This window comes from Pollicipes pollicipes, unplaced genomic scaffold, assembly GCF_011947565.3.
Source record: "Pollicipes pollicipes isolate AB1234 unplaced genomic scaffold, Ppol_2.1 Scaffold_3087;HRSCAF=3621_pilon_pilon_pilon, whole genome shotgun sequence".
In the NCBI taxonomy this organism is placed as follows: Eukaryota; Metazoa; Arthropoda; class Thecostraca; order Pollicipedomorpha; family Pollicipedidae; genus Pollicipes; species Pollicipes pollicipes.
Window position 1 is genome coordinate 31,068,514 of NW_023596225.1, and position 13,574 is coordinate 31,082,087.

A 13,574-nucleotide genomic window follows, 5' to 3' on the forward strand; every position below is an offset into this window, starting at 1 on the left:
CGCGAATAATTGAACGTCTGTCTCCGTCATGTAAACACGGATGCCCTGAAATACCGTGTCTGTAACGCTTCGCCGGCCTCAGCAGATCAAGCTCTCATTAAAAAAACAAAGCTCAAGTTTGGGAGGTGACTCAACAACCAACATATTGAACGCAGTTTCAACGTTGTCGATTGAACCTTCCTTCGCGTTATCAACATCGTCTCGGAAACCATGCCCGCTAGCTGCGGAAGAGCTGTTGAGGTGCCACTTCATGCGAGGAACGTCCCGCCAGCAACATCAAACTAGGCCCATCAAGCTGGTCCCAGTCGTATGTTTGATTGTGGAGACGCTTGTTCCCCAACGTCACACGTCTCATCTGAAATACCGATGCCTTTTTAGTACCGAACAACGCTGATTAATAGAACAACCTTTGTTGTGCACGGCTCCCTGAACTGTTTGACAAATTCTAGGATGGTACGGATTGACCAGTGACGCCTCCTACACTTACAACCTTGAGCCGCTATCTTAGCGTGGGGGACTACTCTACCCTTCTTACACAGCTCCAGTCGCTCCATATGTCCACCGGATAGTTTGAGAGCTATCTGGAGCACAGCACGCAGCCAGTGAGAGTGGGAGAAACGCTGCCTTGTCCACCAAAAATAATTACTAACACATTTTGTGCCTCCTGCCTCAGCCTTTGGACTGTATGTCATAACCAGCAATAACCTCACTTGGTATAAACCGGCCGAAACCAACGAGTTCTGTGCTACAGTAGCCCGTTACGCTGACGGTAGGCAGATCAGTGTGCACAGCGTCTTCCTGGTTTCTCCGACGGTGTATGATGGCTTACGCTGCCAAGACGGGACTTTTTGCTTGTGGAAACAGGCGCCAGCTCAGCCAGATCCGCGTCATCCACCGTCCTGGTTGTGGATATCGTTCCGATGCTCCGTGTGCCGTGATCTTGTTTTGGAATCTTTATCGCTTTCTTAAATGCCAGACGCGCGTTACCTGTCAGTGTCCTACCACGCATCACTGACCCGCTTGCGTTCTCCTCATGTCCGTTGGTACGCCCGGGTTTACGGAACCGCGACCCGCAAAGCGCTGAGCACTTAAAGATGTTTGACTTCGGCCTATGCGGGTGGCACCCGGGCGTCGTGACTTTGACTATGTGACGGATGTTTTAGAGGCTGGTTAGACTGGGTACTGCCTAACGTAATGATACTAAACTTCATGTGATGACACTAAACTAAACGATATGCTAAACGAACTAAGTAATAAACTAAATGATACTAAACGTAATGCCTAAAACCTTGACCCAGGGAATACCACTCAATGCGTTTATGGCTTTTTGCCGACCATGAGAATACTGAGCGCAGAACACGGTAATCTAGACAATCATCTCTTTCTCGCACCAAAAACAATTACGGGGGGTGACCACATGTCTTCCGAGCCGCGCAGATCTACGTGAGCGTGATCAATTGACAAAGCGGACACGCTTTTTTCTACGTTCAAGATCCTGCCCAATAACGTTATTCAAAGAACGTAACGTTTTTTTTAGACAACACGTTTTCACCACTCGTGTACGTTTCTTTGTGTCAGGCTTAGGTTTGTCGCTTTGGGATTATCGATGCACAAGACCGAAGAATATTCTAATTTATGTGGAATGACCTAATAAAATAGTTCCATACTTAAATTTGTCAGTGAACGGAAACGTTGGCATAACCAAACAGTTTGCTTAAAATGTCAACCACTGTTCCATCACATGATTGGCATTGTCAATTACAATTAAATGACTTTAACAATCTTCGCAGGAATGCCGACAAGTCTGCGCAAGCAACGTGGAGCTTATGGATTTGCGCATATGCACGCAATCGCGAAAATATAACCCGGCGGCTAAACTAACACGTTAAGGAACATGACTTTGTACCGAACACAAGTCCTCAAGCAAGTCACTACTGACTTCACTTGAGCACCTGGTGCACATGAAGACCCAAAGGCTTTAGTTCTGACCAGTTGTTACTGTCCGCAACCGTCTGAGGGCCACCTTCTTCAAGTTGGGATTCATGTGATTGTGCAATCACAGAGATCCTAACGGGTTGAGCTCTTTCTCGATTACCTGGTGAACCACGCGTCGCTGCCTCATGGCACATCGCGAGCCCCGTTGCACCAGCCGGCAGCCGGACGCCGTCGACAACACGGGAGCGTCTCCGGCGCCTCGGGGCTGCGACTCGGCCCGACCGAGGTGTGCACCCCGGCGGCTCGCTCCGGCCCTCGTCAGCGGCACCATACCGACCCGCCCGACCGGGCGGTGCACCCCCGGCGGCTCGCTCCCGGCCCTCGACAGCGGCACCATACCGACCCGACCCGACCAGGTGGTGCACCCCCGGCGGCTCGCTCCTGGCGCTCGTCAGCGGCACCATACCCACCCGACCCGACCGGGCGGTGCCCCCCCCCCCCCCCCCCGTCGCTCGTCAGCGGACCATCACACCGACCCGCGGCGACCGTTTATTGCATACACAGTCTCAAGACACAACATCACAGCGACAGCACCAGCAGGTGTGAGAACGATCGCCCCCGACGACGGCACGGGCTCGTCGCGAGGCGGGGCGAAGCAAGGCGCACGCGTGCGAGACAAAGGCGAAGCGGGGGCGGGTGGCGCCCGCAGGCGGCGCGCGAGGCGCACGACGGACGCGCCTGTGCGGGCCGTCACTGTAGCGTGACACCGGTCTGCTGGACGTACTTCTGAAGGAAGGCGGCGGCCTCCGGCGCCAGGCCGGCGCTGACCAGGGCTGGCACGCGGCCCGGCTGCCGCTGCGCCAGCCGCTGGAGACCGCGCACCAGGTGCTCCCGTGGACTGGTGACGGCACCTGCGGCGCAGAGGGGAGGGGTGACGGCACCTGTGGCGCAGGGGGGACTGCTGATGGCACGCGGCGCACAGGGGGGGGGGGGGACAGCGTCTGACCTACGGACAGGGGGATTGCACTCAAAACACGCAGTGAACTGGGACAGCACCTGAACCGCTGAGTGGTGACAAAACCACACGGACGTCTGGTGACCGTACAACAGAGGGAAGCGGCGACATGGCCATGCTGCAGACTTGGTGACGTCACCTGCATGACAAGATACGGGTGACTGCCCCTGCACTGCAAGGAGAACAATATTTGCACCACACAGGGGTGTGGTGTTGGTGCCACGCGAAGTGATGCTGCCAGCACCACACACTATTGCACTAATGATGCTACCAGCAACACACATGATACAGGTGATGGTACCACATAGGGAACTAGTGACGGCACCATACTGGTTCAAAGTTAAACCAGTGGGCTTCTTGGTAACAGGCCGTTGTTACCCACTGGGCCAATCGCGAAAGCCCTTTTATTCGCACCAGAAGAGGTTGCCATGACCACGGTGGTCAAAATTGCAGAGAAAAAGTGTAGTGTCATAACAAAGCGCTGATAGCGTAGTTTCGAACTGAAAATAGGTTAGGTCGATATCTTGGATATGTCGGTGCTGCAGTGGCGCTACCCAGTGCTATCATAAAACGTAACTAGTCCTAGAGTTTTAGAAGAGTATGCTTTCCGAAATGTTCCCCGAAGGTGGAACACTCCCTCAAAGATGTGTTCCACGGCAACGAAGCGTACATATATAGCAATGAGTTCCAATGTTCCACTGTTAACTACCAACCGTGAGCTACACACTAAAACATCATTGACTGCCGTGAAATTTGGTTGCGCTTCTTGTGCCGTAGGTTGCTTACAGCTGTTTGAGAACACTACATTCATGCGACCTACTCCGAATTTTTGAGAAGCCCCAATGTGTGTGTGTGTGTCTGTCATTGGGGCTTTACGGCGCACTCAGCTGCTCAGGCTCTATGGCGTCGCCTGCCCTCTCACCCTGGCAGGAAGGGCGGACACCGCGGGGATTCCAACCCCGCACCTCCGGTTTCCCAGACGCGCAATAACTAACGCAGACGCGTTAGTCACTACACCACCGGCACCCCAGAGAAGCCCTAGTGTCTTGAATCCCTAGAAAAGAATATCATTTATTCACATCTTAAAATAACTAATGCGCTATTGAAAAGGTTTTATGATGTTTCACATAAAACGAACGCATTATAAGAGTGGCGTGAACATACGGAGCAAATATTACCAATGGAAGCTCGCATAAGCGCGAACACACGCATGTTGAAGCGATTGTATTGCAGATATGTAAAGAACTTAATTGCTTTGCCTGAAATGCACGGCCCACAAAAACACTTACAACGTTGTCCTACACTATTCTTGCAATGTGCAATATACCCTTCCCTCACGTATCTCCCACGCAGCGCATACATAAATACGACGATGATAACACTGCGATGACGTTCTCTTAGCGGAGCACATGTGCTCTCGATGGCCCTAACAGCAACGTATATTACATCACCGCACATCTTTTGGAAGAAACAGTGTTCCCCGCTATAATCGCACACGCCCTGGCCCGAATCAGTCGTGTTATGAGCCAGTCGAGCCAGCCGAGCCAGCCAGGTGTGTTACCCCCGCACATTCAAACCCAGCTTTCAATCCTCCAAGGCCTTCTCGACCTGTTCTCGCACCCACGGAGACGCCACGGTGACCCGTAATGGCACGTGGACGGCGGCAACGGCCAGGCCTGTGTCTGCACTTCTCCAGACACCGGCGCGGGCAGGGACTTGGCCGGTGCCAGTGATGGGAGTCCACGCCGCCCTGGCCGTGCACCACCCGCCGGTGAACCGCCGGCTCCGCCATCTCATCGATTCGCCGGCCTCAAACACGTACGCCATGCACATGTCACGTGTCTCGCCACACATCGATACCCACCGCCCCACTTACAGGGACGGGGAAGAACGCATGGCCTACAACGCCCGCGGCAAAGGTCGTGAAACGGCACACTTTACCAAAACGACAGCGATCGTTTAAAAGCGTCAAGGGGCAATTTAGTTGACGTCACCATTTACCGGCTTGATTAAAATGAGTGCATCACAGGAACTGCGGTGATCCCCCCAGCTGACTTCACGCCACACCCTTCCCCAAGGCCACATCAACATATCTCACTAACACGGCACGCGTCTCTGAATGGTTGGGCGTGCAAGGCGCGTATCCAGGTTCAGACTGGGCCATGCATCCAACTAGTAGTCACGGGTGTTGATTTGCATTCTTTTGGGTGGGCCACTTCCCCACAACCTTCTGGGGCCAAAGCACAAGCAAGGCATTAAAATAGGGGTCAAAATTATTTAAATTTTCAAGGCGGTACCTACTGCTTGCTTCACAGGTGTAAGGAACAAAGAAACTAAAAACTACAATGTCATGTTCAGTTCAGTGCAGCTGACATACATAGCTTGTCACACTATTAAATCTCCGCGCTCTTGCCGTGTCTACTTGAGTATTTTTTGTTCTTTCCCTGCACGATGCCTGCTTTTATTCACTCCATTAATATTTCTTGTTAGCTCTGACCCGATTTTGTGCTACTGTCTGAGTGGTTTGACATTATTCAGCGATCTTTGGAAAACGAAAATAAAGCGGTCAATATTAGCACCTAATAACGTGACCAACTGAAGAGGCTACGTTCGACATATCCCCTGAAGTGCACCGACCTCCAATGCGACGTGAATATCCCATGTGGCTGTTTCGAAAACCTGCCGATCGATGCCAGCCGACCAAACCGACAGTGGTAATCATGGGACAACGACCACCAAAACAGAACAAACCGCGCCCCACATGCATAGCGGGAGCGCTGCGCCGCAGGCACCAGCCCGCCTTCCGGCTGCCGGCCGAGGTTTCTGTGGCATCGCTTAATGGTCGTGCGCATCAACCAGTGCCCTTCACTGCCGAGGTTGCGCACGTCCAACAACGTCTGAAGCGCCAGGTGATATCGACCCAACGTCGATTAGGAAACCTAGTTTCGACGGCCGGCTCCCAACAAAATGACAATGGATGCCCAACGACAGCATCTCCCGTGGAGACGGAGCGAGGGAGCATATAAGAACGGAGCTGTAGTTTCCTATTCGGTTGGGTGGGAGCCCAACTCCATTACGCTGAGGGGACAGTGGGTTAAACCGAAGAAAACACCTGTTTTTATTTCATCTAAGGCTAGATTTTCCTTGCTCAACCCCCCCCCCCCTCGCCCCTGCCTATCTTGCGAAACTGCGCCGCTGTTGCGGAAGCATAACGACCGTGACACGCGACGGATTCTCCATCAGGTTACTCATCAGGTAGTTTCCCAGCAAGGACAGGGGGCCAGCGACTTACATCTTTTTTTATAAATTTGGTCCGAATCCTTCGAATGGATAGATTTCTGGGATCAGCGCTAACGCTAAGCAGTGCTTGTCGCGTGAGCCCTGACCCCCACCATCCGATCGCGCAGTTCCAGGCAACGGCAGAATTTAGTTGCGAAAGCTATACGTGCCGCAATGCTCGGCACGGTCCGTCCTGCCCTCTGACGTCAACTGACCTTTAGCGCGACCGCTGCCACCGGCCGCAGGCCATACCTGCCAAGGGCAAATAGCGAGCGCCCTAAAGCGACTCGAACCCATCCCGCCACGGATGGGTGGGTCGGAATGCAGGCGCTCTAACCAACTGAGCCACCGGGACGGACTTGGGACATCGGTGGGGACCCTGAGACAGTGAGGGGCCCCTGTATCGGTCTGGAGACTTCAAGGCCTAACAAGGGTCCTGTATGACAGGGAGCCCGGCCAACCTGGGGCAGTGTTCGAGGGGCCCGCAGAGGGGCCGAAGGACCACTCGGAACCGACGAATAAGTGCTTGATTGGAGGGCGCAAAGAGCTGAATGCAGGTCATGTTAACGACCCCGGCTTCCGGGCCGTTAAATGACAGCCAAAGAGTCTCTTGCACCAGTTGGGGACACCCTGGGTCAATGGCGGCCTTATTACGATCAGAGACTGCCAACGCCGAACAGTCAGCTTCGTGTCGGTCTCAGTCCTGGGGACCCATTTCCTAAGCAAGAATGATGATGATGATTGGGGTTTTAGGGCGCGTCGACTTCTGGGGTCATTTTGCGCCCATAACAGCTAAGTGTTTACCGTGGCGTATAGATGGCTGTGAATCCTGCGCTTCTCAAAAATGAAAACAGCTGTCCGGTGCCAAGCATGCGAGAATCGTCACCAATAAGGTCTGAAAAGGTAAGACCTGACGCATCTCGTCCGAAGTAAAGTGCCCGCTCTTCTCTGAACTGTAGGCAAGAGTGAATAACGTGGCGAACCGTAAGTGGCGCATCACAGCGAGGACATTTAGGGCGCTGTTCACCGCACAAAAGGTAGCTATGTGTTGCGTGCGTGTGGCCAATTCGTAATCTGCTGAGGGTTACTTCTTCGCATCTCAACTTACGTGAGCTTGAAGACCATAGACCCAGTTGTGGCTTGATCATCTTTAACTTGTTCTTTACAATGGCGTCCCAGCAGCGTTGCCATTTCCCCTTCACAAAGGTCGCGATTGCAGGGTAAAAGTCCCTTGCCGGCACGGGTAAAGAACGGGTGCAAGGTGCACGCGCTGCCCGTTTTGCGGCCGCGTCAGCACGCTCGTTACCTGCGATACCCATATGACTCGGTATCCAACATAAGACGACAGTTTTACCAGCAAGATCCAGCGCTGTCAGGCGAACTAAAATATCCTGTATAATGGGACAAGGTGGGTTATAGGTTGTCAGAGCCAACAGGTTGCTCAAAGAATCGGATAAGATCACGTGTGAGTTGCTCTCACCAACTTCGATGAAGCATAGGGCTTTACTGATTGCAACGAGCTCGGACGTGTAAACTGAGGCGTTTCGGTAAAGAAAAGGACCAGGTGGCTTGGTCATTCACAAATGCAGCACCAGCGCCTACCTCCGTCTTCGACCCATCAGTAATGTGGCTTGAAAACCTATGTACGACCCGATGTGCTCCAGAGCCTTCGATCTCAGGTCGCATGGGATCGCTCCCTGTTTGCTTGTGCATGAAAGGGATACATCCACTTTTGGTGAGATTAGCTCCCATGGAGGCACTAATACGGGACGCGACCTTAGCACACCACGCAAACTTATGTCGCTTTCCCGGAACAGCTTCTTCATATCGACACCAAATGGAATAGCGGACAGCCTTCCGCTACTTTGGAACTTGCTTTCCACATCACGTGAAAAGATTGCTCGGTGAGTCGGATGGTTGGGAAATTGAGCCAGCTTGCAAAAGTACCGCATGCCAAGCATTTCCCTTCTCAGTGCCAACGCCGGTTCATTAACTTCCACGGTAAGGCTAGCAACTGGCGATGTCCTGAATGCCCCCGTTACAATGCGTAATGCGGTATGGTGCACGGTGTCTAACAAACGTGTGTAGGAACTCGGCGCGCGGTCATAAATAAAACAGCCATAGTCAAGTTTCGAACGTATAAGTGAGCGGTATAGCAGTAGCAGTGTTCTTCTGTCCGCTCCATAAGATGTTCGAGACACATACTTCAATATGTTCAATGCTTTAAAACAGTTGTCACGTAGGGCTTTCAAATGTGACCCATACGATAAACGGTTATCAAACTGCAGACCCAAGAAGCGGGTACTGGGTTCGTTTGGGATGATCTGGCCGTATAGCCTTAAAGCCATAGCGGGGCATTGACGACGTCGTCTGCAAAAGTGCATAGCGACTGTTTTCGAGGTTGAGAAACGTAGTCCGTTTATAACGCTCCATCTTTCCAGGCTGATCACAGCCAACTGCAAGCGACGTTCCAAAGAGGCAAAGTCTGACGAGGCATACCAGATGGCGACGTCATCCACGAAGAGAGAGCGGCTGACCGACTTTGGAAGAGAGTCACCAATATCATTAATCATAACAGCGAACAAAGCGACGCTCAAAACGCTACCCTGGGGCACGCCATTGTCTTGTTGGTACCTATCCGAGAAGTGTGAGCCAACACGAACTCTGAAAGAACGATCGGTCATAAAGTTCGCTAAGAACGTGCCCATGGCTCCTCGAATGCCATAATGAAAGAGCTTTTTTCAGGATGCCGTAACGCCACGTCGTACCATAGGCTTTTTCAACATAAAAAAACACAGCGCCAACATGTCGCTTTTCTCTAAAACTGGTGCGAATGTTTGTGTCGAGAGCTATAAGATGGTCAATGGTACTGCGATTTTTCCTGAATCCACATTGAGCAGCCGTAAAAACGTTGTACCGCTCCAAAAACCACGACAAACGCACATTTACCATACGTTCCATCAACCTACAAATGCATGATGTCAGTGAGATAGGGCGATAGTCAGCAGGGTCAGCCCCACTCTTACCAGGCTTGAGCATAGGGACAATATGTGACTCACGCCACGACTCCGGAAAACCTCCATTCTCCCAGAGATTGTTGTACGTCGCCAATAGGGCCTTAACTACTGAAGTGGGAAGTCGCTTAAGCATGGCGTTGTGAACTAGATCCGGACCCTCTGCCACATTGCGCAGCGATCCGATCGCGGAAATTAGTTCGGCCATTGTAAAAGGTCGGTTATACGACATCTGCTCCGTCGTGCTGAAGTCGACAAGGGATGCCTCGCAGCGGATCCGGTGACGCATAAACTGCGGGACGGCATTGCCGTTACCACACCGTTCGGAGAATGCGCGGGCGATTTCATTTGCTGAGTCAGCTGGGTGTATAATGTCACGTCCATTGATACGGAGCACAGGGTGTGGCACAGACGAGTGCTGTCCCGCAATGCGTTTGATCCGTGACCATATATTGGATACAGGTGTTTGGCAGTTAAGTTGGCCGACGTACGATCGCCACGATGCCCGCTTGGCCTCTAGAATGGTACGTCTAGCAGCCGCTCGTGCTCGTCGAAATGCAATAAGATTCTCAGTAGTACTCCGACGGTCAAACTTTCTAAGGGCCCTCCTACGTGCACAGATTGTGTCCCGGCACTGCTGCGTCCACCATGGGACAGGAGGACGAGGGCAGCCCGACGTTTGCGGTAAGCACCCTTCTGCAGACCGCAAAATCAGCGATGTCAAATTCTCTACCGACAGGGGTTCACTCGCTGGCTGCATAGTAAGGGAGTGCTCGATCCTCGCTTGAAACTCAGTTCAGTCGGCTTTTCTAAAATTCCAGCGCTGTGGCCGAGAACCAAGAAAAACGTCAGCCCGGTACTTGATCCAGATGGGGGAGTGGTCACTTCCCATTGGATCGTCTGACACCGACCAGTCAAAATGATTGATCAGTTGTGGGCTCAAAAGACTTAAGTCGATTGCCGATGCCTGTCCTGATGGGGGTGTAAAATGGGTACGCGTGCCCGTGTTTAAGAGGCACAGCGATTCTTCATGTATGAGGGCTTCGCAGCGTTTCCCGCGAGCGTTTGTCTTGACACAACCCCACGCTGAATGGTGAGCGTTAAAATCACCTAAAATGAGGACAGCCGGCGGAAGCTGAGCCACCAGGTGTCTCAGGTGAGCGGACGGAAACCCGGTCCCCGGAGGCAAGTAGATTGAGCATATGGTGATCGTATGGCAGTTTAACAACACTTTGACTGCGATAGCTTGAAGCTCAGTATTCAAAGCCAGCCTTTGTGCACACACGCTGTGGTGCACGGCTAGGAGAACGCCACCATGAGCAACAGGGTCAGGTGGTAAATCTCGCCGCCAAACAGCATAACCCGAAAGACTAAAAAAGCTGTCGGGTGCCAGTTTTGTCTCCTGGAGACATATCACCGCCGGACGCCGCTCGTTAATGCATAGTTGGAGATCCTGGTAGCTTGTTCGGACGCCCCTACAGTTACACTGTAAAACATTCGTCATGGAGCTAAGAGGTCAGGACGGTCGTTAGCTTCGTATCACTCCATGGTATCGACGCCTACCGGAGGACGGGGGGCATGTGCTTGGGTTGTGAGTGTAAAACAGACCCACTTTTAAAAATACTCGGCTGCGCCGGCCACAGCAGACCCAGACGGTCCAGCTAAGGGGTGCAGGGACCCACCAAGGCCTGATCCCACCGACGCCGGCCGGGTCCTGGGCCGAATACGTGGGCTGCCGTCTGTGGGCGAGATTGGCCAGGGGGGCCACGCTTTTCCGGGCGCCCCACTCTAGACGGGGACGGCGCCGGCGAAGCCGTGACCCTAGATGGTGGCACAGGAGCAGGGCCCATCGGTGGCTTCCTAAGCAAGAATAAGGCCGGCACCCGCGATAGGCATTGGTCTGGGCCCGTGAAACATTGAAACCCTGAGTCGGTCAGGGACCCGCAATACCTACCATAAGGTCCTGCATCAGCAAACGGCCCTGAGACCGCCAAAGTAACATTTGCTGTACAGGGAAAGAGACTGGGCTTCGAATGTCTGAGGGCCTCTTGTGTTGATCGGGGCCCTCTGACAATGAAATCGTTTACGATGATCATTTACGACCATGTATGATCATTTACGATGAGAGCCCACAATGAGACAATGGAAAACCATGTGTAAGTTAGGAGCCACATAACAAAACGGAGAGCTATCCATCCCATTGCGGCCAGGTGCCCGTTTCGATCGACTAGCCTCTGTGCCAACTATCTGACACCTGCGTCGATTAGGGACATGTTTGCGTCCGTACGAGCCCTGCGTCAATCCAGGTCCAAATGGCCGGGTCAGCGGCCTCCGACGTCAGACAGGCAACCAATGTACGATTGATCCCTCTGAGGGCCTACGAATCGACCGGGGAGCCCTGCCTGATGACGACGATGATGATGATGATGATGACGATGATGATAATGATGATAATGATGATAAGCCCTGCCTGATGCCTCCGTATCGCAAGACAGGCAGTCGGTATGTATCCCGGGCTGGGACGGAACGACCCTTCAGTCCCTGACCAGGAAATGTAACGTGCCCCCTAGTATTCTACCCACTGGGTCCCTCGCCCAGAAAAAAATGTCACGGGTTTCCTTAGTGCTGAACAGGGTGAACCAAAATGGGTTAAAAATGAGAAAAAGGGTGAAAACGGGGGGACCAATCCTGGGATGACTTTGATGACTTGCATGTTTTTTCGGGGGGGAGGGGGGGCTGAGTAGAACTCCCTTCCCATGAATGCTGGCCCGAAACCTTCAATGCTCTTTTGGGACTTCCCTCCAGTGTTTATGAGCAAGAACGGAAAATTTAGGCCAATGAAATGCAGAGAAAGTCTGGACTGCTGGTACACTATGTCTTGTTGAATGCATCACTATCTATATCAGCATCATCAATCACCATCATTATCATTATCCTCACCATCGTTATCATCAATCACCATTATCTTTATCACTATCACCATGACGTCGGCCTCAAAAGCGAAGCGATTCCTCCACTTATGACGACTTCCAAGACTTTGACCACCCCACCGACTGTGAGAAAGCGACACCCGGCGGCCCCGTTTCTGCACATGAAGTGCTACCACTTCCAATTATTCTATATCTTTACGACGGTTTTTAACGTTCATTGTAACGAAACGCAAAAGGGGAATGAAAGTTGCACTCATGTTCTGGCGCTTTGCCGGAAGACGCCGCGATGATGCCTACGAAACCAGTTCAGTCTCTGGACACAAATCTTGCTCGTTTCGGTGCTCACGCATGGTCGTATTGGCCCGCCGCACGCCGGTCGACAGTGCTCGCATATGCAGCACATATCATTGAGGTCATAACTCATAAAGCTAATATATTGCTGAGTACCTCGGCACTCCCGATTTACGATGCCTCCACAGTTAACCCGGTCACCAATGTTAGATAATGACCCTGGGATTTGCAGTTGCGTAGTCAAGGTAAGTTCAATTTATGCTTTGGCTGGCTCGAAATGCCACTTCCTTACAATAATGTCCAAAGTTTGAACTTACTGACGTTGTTAGCAGCAAACTCCTGCGATACAAATCATCGCCACTCGCCAATCCCCATGACTGCTCTCTGTCCTTCTCCCGAGGGGCCCTTGTGACAGATTAGTGCCGGTCCCCGCATAAGAATAGCATTAAAGGGATAGGGATGACTAGGGCCAGTCAAGTTTTCTCACGTTCACCGTCCCAAAACGAACAAGAATTAGACTGAAGAACTCATTTCAGCTCCGGCGGAAAAACCACGACACCTGCAGTGTTGTACACAACGGCTCGTGTCCCTGCAGCTGAAACGATACAAACCGCAACGCTACACGCAAAGCGTCCAAAACGAAGGCAACGAACAAAAGAACGAAAACACATGCAGCAGTCATATTCATCGCCTGTGTTTTGAGCTGTGCCGTTTTCCGCGTATATTATACCTTTCATGCACATTGCTATCGAGCACATGAGCTCGGCGCATGCTGTCTCATGAGCCCTCGATTACCGAGCCTTCTTTATCTTTGTCATGTCTCATGTTCTCATGACCTCGAACCATTTGGTTCTATTTCAAAAACCACAATCCACCTTGATTTAAACATGTTTATTACGTGCGATGCCTCCGAGCGGGCCTATGTTAACGTGAGCTGCAGTTTAACTACTAAACGCAGCACTCGGCCTCGCATAAGTCTGGAACGCTGATAAAACATCCCAACCATTGGCAGAACATTACCCATCAGCCAAAGCCAGCGCACACCTGGTATGTACCACCGTGGAGCCTCGTAAACCTCGCAATTTATCCAGACAGCAAGCTCGAACTCTA

General features: G+C 52.2%; 1 protein-coding gene across 1 annotated transcript in view; it reads right to left on the reverse strand.

Moving 5' to 3' along the window:
• Window positions 1-2,685: 2,685 nt before the first annotated feature.
• Cse1 (chromosome segregation 1) overlaps window positions 2,686-13,574 on the reverse strand; it is a 43,180-nt gene continuing 32,291 nt past the window's right edge. Inside the window, exon 21 of the mRNA XM_037212831.1 lies at window positions 2,686-2,846. Within this exon, the coding sequence (XP_037068726.1) occupies window positions 2,686-2,846 (161 nt within the window). The remainder of the gene's footprint in view (window positions 2,847-13,574) is intronic.